Source organism: Salmo salar, chromosome 15, assembly GCF_965601325.2.
Source record: "Salmo salar chromosome 15, fSalSal1, whole genome shotgun sequence".
Taxonomy (NCBI): Eukaryota; Metazoa; Chordata; class Actinopteri; order Salmoniformes; family Salmonidae; genus Salmo; species Salmo salar.
This window is the reverse complement of record NC_138305.1, coordinates 51,907,158-51,927,556: the sequence shown is the minus strand read 5'-3', so window position 1 is coordinate 51,927,556 and position 20,399 is coordinate 51,907,158. Positions and strand designations below refer to the sequence as shown.

At 44.4% G+C, this 20,399-nt stretch overlaps 1 protein-coding gene across 12 annotated transcripts in view; it reads right to left on the bottom strand.

Moving 5' to 3' along the window:
- nrxn3b (neurexin 3b) overlaps nt 1-20,399 on the bottom strand; it is a 416,132-nt gene that overhangs the window by 48,655 nt on the left and 347,078 nt on the right. For all 12 annotated transcript variants that reach the window (XM_082961878.1, XM_014145029.3, XM_082961868.1 and 9 more), the window contains one exon: nt 10,467-10,638. In XM_082961878.1, the coding sequence (XP_082818004.1) occupies nt 10,467-10,638 (172 nt within the window). The remainder of the gene's footprint in view (nt 1-10,466; nt 10,639-20,399) is intronic.

Sequence of the window (20,399 nt, the reverse complement as noted above, 5' to 3'; positions counted from 1 at the left end):
CCTATGGGGATGTCAGTGAGTCTGACAGCTTTGGAATCGATTGAAAGCCTTTATCTTGGATCAGTTTGTGACACTGCAGTTGAACAAGCTGCACGTTAGTGAATGTCTGACCCTGAACCCTTCTCTAAACAACCATGGAAGTGAGACATCAAAACCACATCTGGTACCCCCTTTTCATTTGAAAGTATGTTTGTGAGTGTGTGTGTGTGTAACCGTGTTTCCAATTCTTCACCCGCAGCCAAAACAATATCTGCATTTTTCCCTCCTGTGATGGCAGTGTTTCAGTCAGAACACACGTTGGCACGGTGACTGTCGGTAGGCTCTAGGCTCACCAGGGAAACCTGGCAGGAGTCTGTCGCTCAACGCCGAAGGCATATTAAGATCAACCTCCTAAGCAACACTCCATCTCAGTAAGAATTGATTGGATACCCTTCCTCGTTATCCACCCTGTCCAAAACTACTTCTTTTCACCCTTTCTTTAAACCCTTAGGTTATATCCATCCTACTGCTGCACCCACCCACCTACCTCTCTTCCAGTCTGCCCCCTGCTTCCTGTCTGTCAACCTCACCCTCACTGTCCTCTGTTGTATCAGTCCCCTGCATCTATTTCCGAAGCTCTCCCTCTTTCCTTCTCTCTCTCTCTCTCTCTCTCTCTCTCTCTCTCTCTCTCTCTCTCTCTCTCTCTCTCTCTCTCTCTCTCTCTCTCTCTCTCTCTCTCTCTCTCTCTCTCTCTCTCTCTCTCTCTTTCTCTCTCTCTCTCTCTCTCTCTCTCCCCCCCCGTCTCTTTTTCATCCTCCACTCCCTCTCTCTCCCCTCTCCCTCCCCAGTCCCTCCCTCTCTGCCTGTCTCTCTTTCCTCCTCCCCTCCCTCTCTCTCCCTTCATCTCAGGCTGCTCTTCTATTTCCTCGGTCTCCTCCTCTCCTCTCAGACAGACGAAGAGACATTAGAGCATTCATCATTTATCCCATTGCCCGGAGGTTTCTACAGCGTTCAAAGGATGAGTTAGAGCCAGAGGCTGAGGCAGCAGAGAGCAAGGCAGGCTGCTTATCTCCCTCTCTCTCTCTCTCTCTCTCTCTCTCTGGTACTGCCTGTGGATAGAGAGAGAAGCAGCTCGTAGGCGTATAGGAGAGCGAGAGATTGTGTCTGAGATAGAGAGGTAATCATGTTCGGCCAGTAGGTTACATGAGTATTTAACTCTCTCACTAAGGCATCGTTTGGCTGCCGGTCTCTTACTGAGATAGAGAGAGAGACTAAAGCACCTAGTGAAATGAAAAGGTTTCTGCTGAAAGACACTCAGTGGCCTGGAGGTCAAGGCTAGTCATGATATCATTACGACGGGTTAATGGTGTTTTCGTTTTTTGTAAAGACTTGTGTGTGAATGTATATGTGTGTGTGTTTGTTTACTGTCTGCTGGCTGTCTCTTCGCTATGGCAATCCTCCTTCCCTCCCGCCCCTCCCGCCCCTCTCCAAACACACAATACAAACTCGCCCTCCATCTATACCAGCATCTCTCCCTCCATCTCTCCCTCCATCTCTCCCTCAAGCACAATATGGCCACAGAGGCCAACCGTCACTCAACCAAAGCGCTGCTTGTCTAAACCTGGGCCATAATCAATCTACACGCATGATTTCAGCCCAGCTCGGTCCAGTAACTCCCTGATTCCAAGACACAAACCCATGCAGAAAGGTCATGTTGTACAAAATCAAAGTATAAACGGATTCAAATACTTACATAATGCATTGGACTAGCCTATTGAAAACAAGCCCAGTGTGCGTATTGTCTCAGTATTACATTGGATAAAATAGACATACATTTTAGATGAGGAGCTAGAGGGGTGAAGAGAAACACAGACAGAAAAGGAATCATAGACAATTGGAGAGAGAAGTAGATGGAGAAAGCAGAGACGGCAGAGGGAGAGAGAGAGGCGAAAGAGGGAGGGAGAGGCAGCGAGAGAGAGAGACAGAGGGGGAGAGAAGGATACAGAGAAGCTGTAAATGACAGACCGAGAAAGAGATAGAGGAGGTAGAGAAAGAGAGATGACAGAGACAGAAACAGATTGAGAAAGAGAGAGAAACAGAGCTAGATGTTTTGCTGAGTGGGGGCACGTTGCAGTATGGATGACTGGGTCTGGAGAGAACAACATGCAGCTCCCTCCCTCCCTCCCTCCCTCCCTCCCTCCCTCCCTCCCTCCCTCCCTCCCTCCCTCCCTCCCTCCCTCCCTCCCTCCCTCCCTCCCTCCCTCCCTCACCTTGGACTTGCTCTAGTGCACATCCTACCTGGCTGGGGGCGAGACGTATGGACCCCAGAGCTATGCTGCTGGGGTTGGTACGGGCTGGGCTGACACTGGACCATACCTACTGTATACCTGTGAACCGCCTGAGGGAGTCAGCAGACGTGTGGGGTGTCAGGGGGTTTTACGTACAGTGAAGTAAAGACTGTGCCTTTAATGATGTAACTATTGGGCCAATAAAATCTAATCTCCCTCCATCCCTTTCTCTCTCTTCCCCTCTCTATCCCTCCATCCCATTCCCTTTTTTCCCCCCGTCTCTCCCTCTGTGCTTGGCCCCTGCTCCAGCGTCCATCATGCCTGGCTGGATGTCACCCTAAACCGACTGGTACAGCGCTAGACACAGCACACCGAAGGATGATGGGATTTCAGACGCGATCGTTGGATCAAAAACTCTCGCTCTGTTTAACGGCAGGGACAGGGGTCTGAGAGGTTTCGACTGCCTCTTGACCGTCAACATTTACCTTGATTGGGATCGTTTTTATTCTGTCCGTCTCTAACCTCCTAGAAAAAGGACATGAAGGCAGAGGCGGCGTAAACATGAAAGGCTTTTCAGGATATCAAAGGACAACAATAGGTTGTGATGTTTATTTCTTCATACGTGTAGCAGTGTATCATCATCGTGGTAAACGTGTACTGTAAACAGTTGAACTGTACGTTTAGTGCCGTGTACACCAGCTTCCTAGTCAACGGCTCTGTCTCAAAGCCTTTGGGTCCGTCACGTGTGCCTTTTGGCCGTCTGCCGCAAATACGGGTTGGTGTTCAGACATCTAATTTTCGCGCCCTAAGGTTCTCTGTAAGGTACATTGACTCAAATCACAGACACATCTTCTACACCCTATTCACCATCAGCCATGGACATAGATCTGGTAACTGTTTATTGAACGGGCAGCAAGAGCCAGGAGCAGCTAGCTACAGCCTTTCAACACACACACACACACACATGCACACACACACACACACACACACACACACACACACACACACACACACACACACACACACACACACACACACACACACACACACACACACACACACACACACACACACACACACACACACACACACGCACTCGCACACGCACACACACACGCACACACACACGCGCTTTCACCGTTATGCATTCGGAGTACGAAGGAGGCAGTCGATAAGGGTGCACCCTAACCTGTAATTACTCGAGAAATGACAATGCCTTTACAAGTGAGGGGGCAAAAAAAATCTATCATTGTTGAATTACTATCACCGAGTGTCCTGCAAATTACAAGCGGGAGGAGAAAAATACATGACCACATATTCGATCTCTTACCTGGACAAAGGAATGCACACTGAATAGAAAATAACTTGATTCTATCACTTGGAAGAATTCATGGATTAAATTAGAAAAGTCTCTCTGTTTCGTAACTATGTTCAAACATAAAAAGTATTTAGTCAAGCATTTAACAACTTTTCTGGTTAGCCTTGATCAAAGGCATTGACTGCATGGGAACTAGCTCTTTAGGAAGGGTGAGAGAACACTGCTACAAACTGCAGCTGGTATTGATAATGCTGTGCCTGTTATACGGGTCCAATGGGTCAGATGTAATTAAAAGGTACTGGGAAGGAAAACAAAGGGAGGACAAGAGAGTACACTTGTTCTACAAGTACAAGTCCTCAACGTGCAAGTCACTAAAGCCTAATTCTGCACGAAAAGGCCCAGAACTCTGTCCCATTTGATAAAACTTGCGAGGCAAGATAGATAAAGGTGCAGTCTCTGCATCACACAACATTTAAGCCACTGTGTTGGTGTGGAACACGGATTGCTTTTGGCGCTACTGAGGTAGAATTGAACGCATCCTTGCTTCTGGCGGTAGGAAAGAAAAAGAGGAAAGAAAGAAGGAGGGAAAGAAAGAAAGAAGGGAAGAGAGAGAGAGAGAGAGAGAGAGAGAGAGAGAGAGAGAAAGAGAAAGCGATGGAAAAGGTTAACTCGACCTGCACTTTCATTGACCCCGACACAAACAAATGGGCAGACAAGACAAGAGGATGATGGTCCCCCGAGCTCTCTGGGGTTCTGAAGTAATCTTATTTCAATGATGGGAGGCCGCTATCAGCTAGCGTGCCACTGGGCATGTATTTCACAGGGTTGAGGAGACATGGGCCAACTCTAAATTAGCTAGCTCTGTTCTGACCACTAGGCCTTTTTGTATAGTGACACTCTCCGTTTTGATTCCCTGTAGAGAGATACGTGGGTTTGTTTTAAGTGTCTTCAGGAAAGTCAAATCTTTATTAATCGGCAATCAGATAAGAAATGTAAAAAAATTCAGCTGTCTTGAATGCATATTTTATATGTCCAAAATGATGAACGCAGTCAAAATTCGCCAGAAATGAGAAAGAGGTTTAATGAAGAGGTCTAAGAAAAATGTCGAAGAAACCTTTGGGGAAGCGGTTTCAAATAAACCACTAGATATGTCATCATTCAAGGCCTGCCTGTCTTCAGGTACGTCAGCCATTTTGAATCCCTAGCCTTCGTCCAGGTCCTAAGGGCTTTTCTGCTTAGCTAACCTGAGTGAGAGGAGTGATTCGTTGCTCTCACACACCTGGTGGCTAATAAGGGGAGAGAATCAGGGCTAGGCCAGCCCCGGGAGGGAGGCGACAGGACAGAGACATCAAAGGGGAGGACAGCAAACCCAAATGAATGGAGTGTGAAGCACAGTGGAGGATTTTTTTCTCTCTCTCTTTCTGAATCTCCCTTTCTCTCCCCCTCTCTCTCTCTCCATCTCTCCTTCTCTCACTCCCTCAGCTAGGTACCGCCAGCACGCCCCAGGTTCCAAATGAGGTGACGGCCTGATCCACCAAATGGAGCCGGCTGTGTTTGATGACCTCATTTGTATTCAGCCTGTGTAGCCTCCACCTCGACCTGGGAGAGAGAGATACAGGGAGGCAGGGAGGCAGAACCTCTATCCTCTATCTCCCCAGCAGCACAGCTCTCCTTAGGCTGGCTGGCTGGCAGGTGGCAGGCAGACAGGCAGATAACTTTGAAGGCTGACGTGACAGAGGACTGAACACCTTGCCTCCTTACTGCTCCATCCACCCTCATTCGCCTCTTGTGCTCTCTCTCTCTTTTCTTTCCATCTTTCTTTCTTTCTTTCTTTCTTTCTATCTCTCTCTTTTCTTTATTTCTTTCTTTCTTTCGAACACTTATGGTTACATAGCCAAAGCAAGTGAAATAGATAATAAACAAAAGTTAAATAAACAATAAAAAAAATATTACATAATAAAATATCCAAAATAATAAAAGACATTTCAAATGTCATATTATGGATATATACAGTGTTGTAATGATGTGCAAATAGTTGAAGTACGAAAGGGAAAATAAATAAACATAAATATAGGTTGTATTTACAATGGTGTTTGTTCTTCACTGGTTGCCCTTTTCTTGTGGTAACAGGTCACAAATCTTACTGCTGTGATGGCACACTGTGCTATTTCACCCAATAGATATGGAAGTTTATTAAAATGGGATTTGTTTTCGAATTCTTTGTGGGTCAGTGTAATATGAGTGAAATATGTCACTCTAATATCGTCATACATTTGGCAGGAGGTTAGGAAGTGCAGCTTAGTTTCACTTCATTTTGTGGGTAGTGTGCACATAGCCTGTCTTCTCTTGAGAGCCAGGTCTGCCTACGGCGGCCTTTCTCAATAGCAAGGCTATGCTCACTGAGTCTGTACATAAGTCAAAGCTTTCCTTAATTTTGGGTCAGTCACTGTGGTCAGGTATTCTGCCACTGTGTACACTCTGTTTAGGGCCAAATAGCATTCTAGTTTGCTCTATTTTTTGGTAAATTCTTTCCAATGTGTCAAGTAATTATCTTTTTGTTTTCTCATAATTTGGTTGGGTCTAATTGTGTTGCTGTCCTGGGGCTCTGTGGGGTCTGTTTGTGTTTCTGAACAGAGCCTCAGGACCAGCTTACTTAGGGGACTCTTCTCCAAGTTCATCTCTCTGTAGGTGATGGCTTTGTTATGGAAGGTTTGGGAATTGGTTCCTTTTACGTGGTTGTAGAATTTAATGGCTCTTTCTGGATTTTGATAATTAGCGGGTATCGGCCTAATTCTGAACAAGGCAGTTAACCCACTGTTCCTAGGCCATCACTGAAAATAAGAATTTGTTCTTAACTGATTTGCCTAGTTAAATAAAGGGAAAAAAATGTGTTATGTCAAATGTTAGTTTCCTTTTGATGGCATAGAAGGCACTTCTTGCCTTGTCTCTCAGATCCTTCACAGCTTTTTGGAAGTTACCTGTGGCGCTGATGTTTAGGCCGAGGTATGAATAGTTTTGTGTGTGCTCTAGAGCAACGGTGTCTAGCTGGAATTTGTATTCGTGGTCCTGGGAACTGGACCTTTTTTGGAACACCATTATTTTTGTCTTACTGAGATTTTCTGTCAGGGTCCAGGTCTGACAGAATCTGTCTCTCTCTCTCACCACCACCTCAATTTTTCCCCTCCCACCTCTCCATCCTCCCTCATTCGCCTCCTGCCCACCCCCTTCTACCTTGACTTTCATTCCCCTCCTAAAATGAGCTAACCAGATGTCACACTCACAGCTAATGTCCCTCATAAGACAAAAAGGCTGCCGGCAGACTCGGCTTGGCCCACTTTCTCACCCACGGCCCAGGTGTCTGCGCTCGATTGGAAGGTTGGTTTCATTCGTTCATATGCCCAGTGAAGCGCCATGGCTGTGGTGGTCAGTGGACTTTCAGAGGACATTTAGGGTTGATTGTGGTTGTGGTTGATTGCTGGCTTAGCTCTCGTCCAGTCTCAGTTTCAGAGGTGTTTTATGCCGAGGTGTGTGAGTGTGTCTGTGTGTCTGTGTGTGTATGCATGAGTGGAGGCTCCTTAGAGGAGGAAGGGGAGGACCATCCTCCTCAGTGAATTTCAGCAGAATCAAAATAGTGAAACATTAAACAAGTTATCCTTTTTAGATAAAGCTATCCTAATATATTCACGTCACCAAATAATTGATTAAAACACACTGTTTTGCAAAGAAGGGCTACAGTAACTTCAACAGCACTCCTTAGGGTAGCACCATGGTGTAGCCGGAGAACAGCTGGCTTCCGTTCTCCTCTGGGTACATTGACTTCAATACAAAACCTAAGAGGCTCGTGGTTCTCATCCCCTTCCATTGACGTACACAGTAATTATGACAACTTCTGCAGGACATCCTACAACCTATCAGAGCTCTTGCAGCATGAACTGAGATCTTGTCTACTCAAGCAAAAGATCAGAGAATTAATCTAGTACTGAAAGCATAAGCTACAGCTAGCTAGCACTGCAGTGCATAAACCTTGGTAAGTAGTTGACTCAAAGAGAGAGAAGGACAATAGTTGGATAGTTTTGAACAAATACATTTTTTCAAAAATGAAGGAGAGAGAGAGAGCTATATCTTGTTCATAGTATTTTTTTTTCACTTTCACTTAGCAAGAGGATGCCACCAGCTAGTTTAGCCTACGCAAACACCTGGCTCAAACAAAGACAGATGCTATGTTAGCTAGCTGGCTATGGCTATCCGACACTGGAACTCTTCGAAGTCAGTTTTTGGTTTAATTAATTTATAAATCACTGCTAAACTGCTTGCTGCTGACTGTATTGCATTATTGTAGGCTTTACTAATGCGATAGTTCTAGTAGCTATGTTAATTATGATGTTAATATGGTGACAATGATGTAGGCTGCGTGTCACGGTTAGCAGTTATGATATTAAGGTTTGGCTTGAAAAGGTTTTTTCGCCTGGTTGTGCACTGAAGTTCACAAGCAAAGGGAAAAGGTGAGAGGAGGAGAGTAATTATACAATGATCAAAGGGATCATGCTATTTATATGTGGCTGCTATGAAAGCGAACTGTGTTTGCGTGTGATCAGGGGTACATTCATTTAGCCGATTCTGTTAAAAAAGTTTCTTAACTTAGGGGGCAGTAGGGTAGGGGGCAGTATTTTGATGTCCGGATGAAAGGCGTGCCCATAGTAAACTGCCTGCTACTCAGGCTCAGAAGGTAGGATATGCATATTATTAGTAGATTTGGATAGAAAACACTCTGACGTTTCTAAAACTGTTTGAATGATGTCTGTGAGTATCACAGAACTCATATGGCAGGCAAAAACCTGACAAAAATCCAACCAGGAAGTGTGGAAATCTGAGGTTTGTAGTTTTTCAAGTGATTGCCTATACAGTATACAGTGAGTTAGGGTTCATTTTGCACTTCATAAGGCTTCCACTATATGTCAACAGTCTTTAGAACGCTGTTTCATGCTTCTACTGTGAATAGGGAGAGAATAAGAGCTCCTGGAAGTAGATGAGTGAGAAAATGACATGAGCTCAGTGGCGCGCACTCACGTGAGAGTTAGCTGTGTTCCTTTTCTTTTTTGAAGACATTGGAATTGTCCGGTTGGAATATTACTGAGATTTATGATAAAAACATCCTAAAGATTGATGCTATACATCATTTGACATGTTTCTATGAATGTAAATATAACTTTTTTTTTACTTTTCGTCGTGACATTTTGTGCGCGCTTCCTGCATTTGGAGTAGTGGACTAAACGCGCGAACAAAAAGGAGGTATTTGGACAAAAATGGACTTTATCAAACAAAACAAACATTTATTGTGGAACTGGGATTCCTGGGAGTGTATTCTGATGAAGATCATCAAAGGTAAGTGAATATTTATAATGTCATTTTTGTCATTTCTGTTGACTCCAAAATGGCGGGTATCTGTATGGCTTGTTTTGATATTTGAGCGCTGTACTCAGATTATTGCAAAATTTGCTTTTGCCGTCAAGCTTTTTGGAAATCTGACACAGCGGTTGCATTAAGGAGAAGTGTATCTATAATTCTTTGAATAACTGTTGAATATTTTATCAACGTTTATGATGAGTATTTCTGTAAATTGATGTGCTCATTCACCGGAAGTTTTGGGAGGCAAAACATTTCTGAACATTACACGCCAATGTAAAATGGGGTTTTTGGATATAAATATGAACTTTATCGAGCAAAACATACATGTATTGTGTAACGTGACGTCCTATGAGTGCCATCTGATGAAGATCATCAAACGTTAGTGATTCATTTTAGCTGTATTTCTGGTTTTTGTGACGCCTCTCCTTGCTTGGAAAATGGCTGTGTAGTTTTTCTTGTCTCGGCGCTGTCCTAACATAATCTAATTTTATGCTTTCGCCGTAAAGCCTTTTTGAAATCGGACAATGTGGTTGGATTAACGAGAAGTGTATCTTTAAAATGGGATATAATAGTTGTATGTTTGAGAAATTTGAATTATGAGATTTTTGTTGTTTTGAATTTGCCGCCCTGCTATTTCACTGGCTGTTGAATAGTGTGTCCCGCGGGTTAAGTCCCACATACCCCAGAGAGGTTAAATGGAAGCAATCTAAACGAAAAGGGGATAAACATACCTGAATTTGTCCAATAGAAACTCTCGTTTGCAACGGTTGAACTAATTATTACACCCTATATCAGATCAATGTTACATTGAGCTGGGTGAATGGAATATGAAGGACAGTCATCCAATATGCTATAAGATAAATAAGACCCTGCTCATAGATAATAATAATCGTCCTCCCTCATCTTAAACGGCACCGACCACCACTGGTATGTGTGCATGTGTGTGGTGCATACCCTTAGGACTGTGGAAATAGACTGGAGCAAGGGGCAGAGCGAATAAACAGTTCACATCTGTTCACACTTCAGAAAATTGTAGTGCTTGGCAGGATAGTAAAGTGTCTATCGGCCCACCGAGGGGGAGACTTGCTTGGCCTGCATACTTATGCTGTTATTCTGACTTAACATCCTTGTCAGTTGGCCTTTGTAAACAGGTGATGTCCAGTGGTTCTAACAGAGGTCTACCCTTCACATTACCACCCGTTCCCAATTCACTCCCTACCCCTTCTCATTAGCTCTAACCCTGTGATGTTTGCAGATCTGTAAGGTATAAGCAATATGGTGGAATCTCCACCAACACTGCTTAAACCTATTCAGAGCCTTCAGATCTTCAAACATCAAAGGGTTTGGGCCAAGAGGAAAGAGTAGTGAGTGAATTGGGACTGACTTTCTCATCAACACAAGCCAACAGGTTCAACGGTCAAAGGTCCTAGGTCAAAAGTGAGTGTAACAGACGCCAGATGGTGATTGGTGGGTACCTGTGGGGAAGTGTTCGTTGATTGGCCAGTTGTCCACCTGCAGAGTGGCGTTGCCCCCATTCCTGGTGAAGCGCACCAGGTGGTACTTCCCGTCGTTGATCGTCATGGTTACCTCCTTCACACTGATGTCTGACGTACCAATGTTGAAGGTCACGCCCACCTTGCCTTCCGTCTGAAAGAAAAGGGAAGAAGAAACAGAAATGTATTAAAAGACATCAACAACTTTCAGGCAACCCGGAAGACAAACAAGCAGCAGGTTTGACAGGACCAGTCTAAGGAAGAGGGTGGAGAATCATTACTCTTGATCACACAATAATGAGTAGATATTTGGGATGCAAGTTGTTTTGTAGATCAGTGTAGTCTGATTGCAAACAAACACAACAAACAGGCATTTATTAACCAGTATCAACCACTTTCCTTCCACAGGCAGTCTTCAGGTTGATAATTGATATTTTCCCATTGGTAAAACGTTTCAGTATGATATGCCACATATAGAATAGCAGAGATGTGCAGAACCGTACCATTTTCAATTCCTGGCTTAGAACCAATTCCATGATGAGCTTCAATCAAATCATCTTCATTGCATTTGTAATGCAGTGATACCAAATCCAGGAATCGAGATGTTTGCAGAAGCTGTAAACTGATTGTAGGGTTTGATTCAATACGGCTGGGCCAACATTATATAGCCTGGACTATACAACAGTAGAACAACAGAGTTACACATTACTTTGTTAAGCCAGGTCTCCCCCTTTCCTCTTCCTGAGCTAATACCAATCACAATGGAGCCATCTATTGGACATGTACTCTACTGTAGGTTGTGTGTTTAGTACGGACACGGTAACAAAGCCAAAGTTACAAAATTGTTCTTTGTGGAAAGGGTTCAACCTGGATTCTCCCATGGGGACAGCCGAAGAAGCCTTTTAGGTTCCACAGAAGGTTGAACCTTTTTTCCTAAGGGTGTAGACTCCAAAGGTAGACCATATAGTTGGGAGCTGTACTAGCTAGCTTTACGGTTCATTAAACTGTTTTAATTTGTTAGAGTTAGCTGTAACAGAACGGTCAGTCACTTAATGATGAGTAATGTTCTGTCGAACGCCAGGACATATGCCTCTCCCTCCCCACATCACATATGTAGCAGCGCATATGTTTTATTTAACGGCAAAGTTAGTGGTGTTATATCACTCAAAGAGAGAGAGTGGGAGAGAGAGGGAGAGGGAGAGGGAGAGGGAGAGGGAGAGGGAGAGCGAGAGAGAGAGGCAAATAAGAACCTCATTGGTTTCTCACCGCAACTTACTTTCTCGCCAACTTGCTAATTTTAAACAACCTGCCAACGTGTTTGATCGGAGCTGCTTGGATATGCATGGGAACGTAGGCGTTACATGGAAAATGTTTTAAAGAGAGACAAGGATGGCGAGAGAAAGAGAGAGACAGAGAGCACGAGAGAGATCGAGATTGTGAGCAGGAGAGTGAATGAGAGAGGGGTAAAGAGGAAGAGAGAGAGAGGGATGGAGCGAGAGAGTGGGGGGTGTAAGGCTACAATGTTTTCCATGTAATTTGTCCTAATCCCCTCTGGGAATGGTTTGTGTAATTACCTGCTTTAAAGGCCCAGAGCCGAGGGGACATTTCTCACAACACGGCCGTGTGTGTGTGTGAGTGCGCGCATGCGAGCGTGGGTGCATGTGTGTGTACATGATGCACTGACCCACTGGGCTGATGACACGATGTGTTAATGGATCAGTGAAGAGATAAGAGCTAGTGAATCAGGATATACGATAGTGTGTGTGTGTGTGTGCGTGTGCTATAGCTCTCCACTTAACAATGGCCACTGCTACTTCATATCATTAACTAACCCTTGACATTGTTGTTAACCCCTTGCTATTGCCTGCTACCACTGAACACCCACACCCAACACCTTTTAATTGAATTGAAAACACTACACCACAGTCGCAATACCTGACATTCAGTGAAAACACTGAGGAAGTCAGCATCCATTTTAGGACAGTGTACCATCTAGCCAAATGTTTAAAAAAAATGGAGTTGGATCAGCGTTGACTCACCAAGGATATTCTTGGCAATCTTTCTGAACGGAGACGAAACTCGAGATTAAACATCTTGATAAAGGTCGCAGGCCTAGATAGTTTCTCTTCCATTGAAATGCAAAGTATTTCAAAAGGACTGCCTTGAAGATCCTTGAGAGGCTCTCGCCCTTTTTGTCTTTGCCAACAAAAAGGTAGCTGTTTTACTCTGTATGTATTTCAGTACAAAAGGCCAACGCAGTACAATGTCCAAACAGCACATTATGTTCTCTCGTGTTTGGAGTACATTTTTACATTTTACATTTTAGTCATTTAGCTGACGCTCTTATCCAGAGCGACTTACAGTTGTGAATGCATACATTTCATAATTTTTTTTTTTTTTGCGTACTGGTCCCCCATGGGAATCGAACCCACAACCCTGGCATTGCAAACACCATGCTCTACCAACTGAGCCACACGGGACCAGTTGTGTAGGAAACCACAAGAGTACCCTAGTATATCTCTAGTCCATGCACCCACAGTCTCACACAGTCTGACACACAGGAGGTTGGTGGCACCTTAATTGGGGAGGACGGGCTCGTGGTAATGGCTGGAGCGCCATTCCATTCGCTCCGTTCCAGACATTATTATGAGCCGTCCTCCCCTCAGCAGCCTCCACTGGTCTGACACAGAATCTCAAACATTGCGTGCTAAAATACACTCAGAACTGTGATGAAAGAAAAAGGCACGCTGCTCACTCGCTCCCTCTCTCTCTCTCTCTCTCTCTCTCTACTTTAACAATCTTCCATCTCAGCTGATAATGCAGTAGAAAGTGAGTAAAACATGGGAAATGCATCTCCTAAAAGTGCCAGGTCGTGCTCGAGGAGATATGAACATGAACACTGCAGCATGACCAGTTAACTCCCAATCTGATCGTAAGAGCTTCTCCTAATTACCAACATTTGAACTTGAAGTTTAAACATCGGGCTCATTCCGGTGCATTGACAGAACACTATGGTTTTTGGAATATCGAATAATGGAATAACTTTCCCAAAAAGAGAAAATGTGTAGATGAAAGCAAAACACTATACTGTACATGATCACCCCATTCACTCTGACCTTGAAATCAACTGGCAGACCATCTGTCCCCCACAATGCCACGTCAAATGCAGTGCTGAGCAATTAGTGCTTTTTAAGTTGGGTTTCGGATTCGATTATTTTTGTAGACATTAAATGCACTATGCATTATGTGGGTTGAATGTTGTAACAACACAGAATAAAACAATGAATACAAGTCCCATGATGGTAGTGACTGCCCATTACTGCTTATCACTTATTAACCATTTATTCACATTACTTTACTTTAATAAAATATTTCAGTTGTTGTGTATCTTGATGACTGTATTATTTCCTTCCAAGTCATCTAGTCTTTATAGTGCTGCTGCCTATGCTGTCTGACAAAATCACTATTTTAGTAGTTCTTTAAAGTAAATAAGGCATACTTTTATGACTGCTGAATATCAACTATCAATCACTTAGATCATGTATTTTCAGGTAGAGATACCTCGCGAAGCAACTGCTCTCTATCCCTCCCCATCGGGCGTTCTTCTGTCTCTTTTATGTAGCGGGCGTAAAAGAGAACCAGACCGGGCAAGTAGGCGTGGTCAATTAGTTGTTTCAAAAAATGAAAAACAACCAACATTTCGGTTATTCGCTCAGCACTCATCAAAAGACATGCTACTCCCTTTACAAATACCTACAAACAACGACAGACCACAGCCCCAGCTGTAAACAATAACAACAGACACAGTGCAACGGTGTCCCAGGGCACGGTGGATTCAGCTCTCTGTGGTGCTCAAAGCCCCGCACGCACACACACACACACACACACACACACACACACGCACGCACACACACACACACACACGCGCACGCACGCACGCACGCACGCACGCACGCACGCACGCACGCACGCACGCACGCACGCACGCACGCACACACACACACACACACACACACACACACACACACACACACACAGCCGTCCAGCGGCCACCCACCTGACCGCCTGCCCTCCCTCCACTGCCACGGCAACGCTGTGATTGACATTTCCAATTACATTCTTTATTGGCCTGTCAGTCGCTGGGCGGGACAGCCCTTCATTGTCTCTTAAGGAAGGGGAGGGATGGCTATTGGTCTCCCAGTAAAAGATGATGACCCCCCCATATTCCTGCACTAGAAAATAAATACATGAGGTGGAAGGAGAATCACACATACACACACAATCCTGCCTAACAAAGCATAACTGTGCATTGAGCCCTAACCCATACCATCACACTGCAGCAATAAGCAGCAGAGACAAGAAGCTTCAATCTCACTAACTGTCACAACACAACAGAACACAACAGACGACAACACAACACAACACATTACTGTTATACTGTTATCTACTCAGACTGATATGTGGTGCCGTGTTAAAACGCTGTTATGCTCATAGATAATATACACACTGTAATTCCTACCCCCCTCCACTGACTGGTCCTCTCCTCCATCCAAGGTTCGACTGCCTGCCACTAAACCGTTGATCATTTTAACACTGTATTTTGGACCTATGGATATGTGAGACAGCGTTGGCAGCACAACGCCACGGGAGAGGTGTGGTGTGTGTGTGTGTGTGTGTGTGTGTGTGTGTGTGTGTGTGTGTGTGTGTGTGTGTGTGTGTGTGTGTGTGTGTGTGTGTGTGTGTGTGTGTGTGTGTGTGGAGTGATGGAGGTGCGGGTAAGTAAGACTGATAAAATAAAATCACGGTTACGGTCAGAGAAAAGCAGTACCTGAAGAGCTCTGCTCCGCCACCAAGTGCTCGGTCCCACGTGATCACTCCACATACTGACACTGGTAATCAGACCCACAATCCAATTCACCAGCCTCCGATCAATGCCTTCAGCACAAGGAGCGCCCCCAGGTAGCCAATCACTCAAAGCAGCACAGCAGCCTGCCTCTCCAGGCCTCTCGGAGCCCTCTCCAGGCCCGTAACACAGACAGCATTCACATCACATCACAGCCCTGCCAGACAGATATACAATAGACTACATTCCCTAGATGGGGCATTGGTCATTTTGTTAAAGCATCGATATATCCAGGACTCTCCAGGCCATAGACACATCACAGCCCAGCCCAGACAGTCACTATACAAAGATGGGTATTATTCCAATAGACTCCATCCTCTAGGATGGTGAACGGTCATTTTGTTGAAGCCGAGAGCAGATGTTGCATGTCTATAGGCCTGCAACTGTAGCCCCCACACTATGGAAGACATATAGGACAGGATTTTGCATTTACAAATACACAAAGTGTGATTACTACCTCTGAGGGTTTCGAGCTTGAGGTAGTCACCTCATACAAGTACTTGTGAGTATGGCTAGATGGGACACTGTCCTTCTCTCAGCACATATCAAAGCTGCACGCTAAGGTTAAATCTAGACTTAATCGCTCCTCTTTCACCCCAGCTGCCAACTAACCCTGATTCCAATGACCGTCCTACCCATGCTAGATTACAGAGACATAGTTTATAGCGTGGCAGGTAAGGGTGCTCTTGAGCAGCTAGATGTTCTTTACCATTCGGCCATCAGATTTGCCACCAATGCTCCTTATAGGATACATCACTGCACTCTATCCTCCTCTGTAAACTGGTCATCTCTGTATACCAGTTGCAAGACCCACTGGATGATGCTTATTTATAAAACCCTCTTAGGCCTCACTCCCCCCTATCTGAGATATCTACTGCAGCCCTCATCCTCCACATACAACACCCGTTCTGCCAGTCACATTCTGTTAAAGGTCTCCAAAGCACACACATCCCTGGGTCGCTCCTCTTTTCAGTTCGCTGCAGCTAATGAACGAGCTGCAAAAAACACTCAAACTGGACCGTTTTATCTCCATCTCTTCATTCAAGGACTCAATCATGGACACTCTTACTGACAGTTGTGGCTGCTTCGCATGATGTATTGTTGTCTACCTCCTTGACTTTGTGCTGTTATCTGTCCCCAATAATGTTTGTACCATGTTTTGTGCTGCTACCATGTTGTGCTGCTGCCATGTTGTTGTCATGTGTTGCTGCCGTGCTATGTTGTCATGTGCTGCTGCCATGCTATGTTGTCATGTGTTGCTGCCATGCTATGTTGTTGTCTTAGGTCTCTCTTTATGTGGTGTTGTGGTGTCTCTCTTGTCGTGATGTGTGTTTTGTCCTATATTATCATTTCATTCTTTTAGCCCCCGTCCCCGCAGGACGACTTTAGCCTTTTAGTAGGCCATTATAGTAGATAAGAATTTGTTCTTAACTGACTTGCCTAGTTTAATAAAGGTTAAATAAAACATTAAAAAAGAAAGTGTATTATTTTGTGTAATGTATTCTTAGTGAAGTGGCTGGTGCATGGAGATGTGTAGCCTACTGAGGTCTACATTTGAGACCATTTAATGAACGTCTTCTAAACCCGTTTTCCACCAAGGTATCACATAGCAAACCCTGTCATATGTCCTTACATCAACTAGCTATAAAACCAAACTCCCACCTGGGATCCAGAAGATCCAGAGGGTCCCGTATCAAACTGAACCCGTCCCGGTGAGGAAGCTGACATCACATACGATCCTCCATCTGACATCATGCAGGGCAGCAGAACTCAAATGAGGGTGTTGTGGTCAGGGCCCACCACCCATCAGAACAGTATCAAGGACCACACACGGGGTTTGCCCCAAATGCCACCCCATTCCCTATGCAGTGCACTGCATTTGACCAGGTCCAATAGGGAATAATAGGGTGCCATTTGGGAGGTATTCAGAGAGCGGTGCAGGGAAGTAGGTCGATATGAAGATCGAGGAAGAACATGTGAGACAGAGGATTGATGCTCATGGCCTTCACAACAACAAGACATTTATCTGAGGTAATTGACAGTGATAACTCGAAGACGACAGGACCATTTGTAACATCCCGGCGATGAGTGTAGGGTGAATTATTTCCTGTGTTGACATTATCCTACGGCAGACTCTGCTCTGTGTCCTTGGTAATAGTGTCCATGGCAACTCCATTGTCTAGGTCAATGACGTTGATGCAGTAAAACTCTGATCATCTTTATCATTCCTGAAATTTCAAGACTCAATAAGGCTCCCGAAATTCAACCAAACTTAGCCGCACATGAATTCAAATTCAAAGAGATTTGAGTTCTTCAGGTTCAGGTGGGACAGGGTTCATTCTACACCCCAAAGATCCTAAAATATTCACACAGGAGAAGCAGGAACGAAGGAACAGATCCACTCGACGGTAAGGAGAAGAACAAAATGTCCTCTTTACTTAATGCAGCCTGCAAATTGATTAGCTAATGCCTCGAAGTCCATTAGCAGAGTGTGTTAAATGCTCAGGAGTGCCAGTCAACGTTAGCCTCTAACCCCGGCTAGTCTACATAATAAAAACACAACGGTGAATATTTAATTTAAACATGAGCAGGAAGCAGCATTGTGAAAGGTAATGGCTTTGACACTCTCTCCGGCTCAATGTCAAAGGAAGGCAGAGACCTGGTCCTCTTTGATCCTCCTATGGCTTCAGCAGGGTCAGCTTTATGCATTATTTATACACACGCACACACACACACACACACACACACACACACACACACACACACACACACACACACACACACACACACACACGACACGCAGACACACACAGACACACACAGTAATTGTCCCAGACACTAATGGTGGAGGGCCTGGTGAAAACATTTCTCAATGCTACCCCAGAAACGATGATATCACTTTCATCTAGGATGAAACACTCACTGGTCTTAATCATCACAAATATGTTGTTCTCTCTCTCTCTCTCTGGCTTAGAGTGCTCAAGTTTGGAGTACAGGTGCTCGAGGAGTTTGAAACGATATTGCTCTCCATAATGTATAGTACATAACAACATGTACGTCTTTGACAATTGAGACTACACAAAGTCCAGACTGATAAGAAATGGCCTACAGCACAACCCACCCAGTACTTTAGTCCTGCTATTTTATGCACATTTCCAAAGCGTTTTCCATTTTCAGATGTTTTTCCTGTTTAGCTGTAACGCACGGCTGTAGGGGTTACTACGCAGGCGGCATAACTACACAGCAAAACCCCAGAAACCTAGTAAAACTACCCCGTCAGTGATGAATCCCTACTGATGTCCGGCCCAGACCTGCTCTCCATCTCTCATTATTAGGATGCAGAATGCACCGCTGACACACACGCACGCACGCACACACCACGTCAATACTATGCAGAATGCACCGTCGACCCAGTAATCAGGCCCGAATGCAAACGCGGTTGGGCTCGACGGACCGCACAGCACACGAGTTCTGCATCCACCCATCGGCATCCACCCATCTGCATCCACCCATCGGCATCCACCCATCGGCATTCACCCATCTGCATCCACCCATCTGCATCCACCCATCTGCATCCACCCATCTGCATCCATCGTTATTCATGGCAACATTAACTCCAACAAAAGACAGAAACCATCTATTAAATATTAATACAAACAATTGGACTGATGTTTAGGAGGCCTCTGTGTTCAATTATGAGTTGCATTTCATTCTTTATTTCCATTAAGCCACAGTGGGTCTACTGGTCCATTAGGGAGAGCAGGGATTCGGCGGAGAGACACACACACACACACACACCACACACAGTGAGTGCCTGGGCTGTGAACCTCACACAGCGCTGCTTGGTTCTAACACGTGGCCAGCCCGACAGGGGTTCATTAAAAAAACACTAAATAGGATTTGTGCTCGATGGAATACAGTGCTGTGAAAGTCCATTAGGAACCTGGCTAATGAAATTGAAACAGCTTGGTGATCAAATTAGAATCTGTTCGGTAGATATTTAATTTAATGTGCTGGTGAATTCGAAACACTTTTAATTTGGGTCTCCCATTTTAAATTGCGCGCCATAAATCAAAGACTAAATTCATAGGGTTTCTCTCTCTCGTTCCCTTGATTTTCTCTCAAATGAATAGGAACAACCTCGTGAATTAAAGTCTGTAGAAAACAAAACAACTATTAGGGCATGAGAAGGACTCCCCCACTGTAGCTATACTTATAAAGTGTTAGCTTGGTAACCCAGAACTAAAATCCCAGACCTTCATCAGGCAAAATAATACACTCATACCTGTTCAAATGAACAACTGTGCACACCTGGATTGTAAAACATTTGCACATTATTATTAAAAAAATTATTCAAGCTCTGTCAAGTTGGTTGTTGATCATTGCTAGACAGCCATTTTTAAGTCTTGTAATAGCTTTTCAAGCTGATTTAAGTCAAAACTGTAACTAGGCAACTTAGGAACATTCTATGTCGTCTTGGTAAGCAACTCCAGTGTGTATTTGGACTTGTGTTTTAGGTTATTGTACTGTTGAAAGGTGAATTTGTCTCCTGGAGTCTGTTGGAAAGCAGACTGAACCAGGTTTACCTCTAGGATTTTGCCTGTGCTTAGCTCCATTCCATTTATTTTTATCCTAAAAAAACTCCCTAGTCCTTGCCGATGACAAGCATACCCATAACATGATGGAGCCATGTTTGCCCCAAACATAACGCTTTGTATTCATGATATAAAGTTCATTTCTTTGCCATATTTTTTGCAGTTTTACTTTAGTGCCTTGTTGCTAACAGGATGCATGTTTTGGAATATTCTGTACAGGCTTCCTTCTTTTCACTCTGTCATTTAGGTTAGTATTGTGGAGTAACTACTATGTTGTTGATCCATCCTCAGTTTTCTCCTATCAAAGCCATTAAACTCTGTAACTGTTTAAGAGTCACCATTGGCCTCCGAGTTGTGAGATGCCTGTATCTTTGTAGTGACTGGGTGTATTGATACACCATCCAACGAGTAATTAAT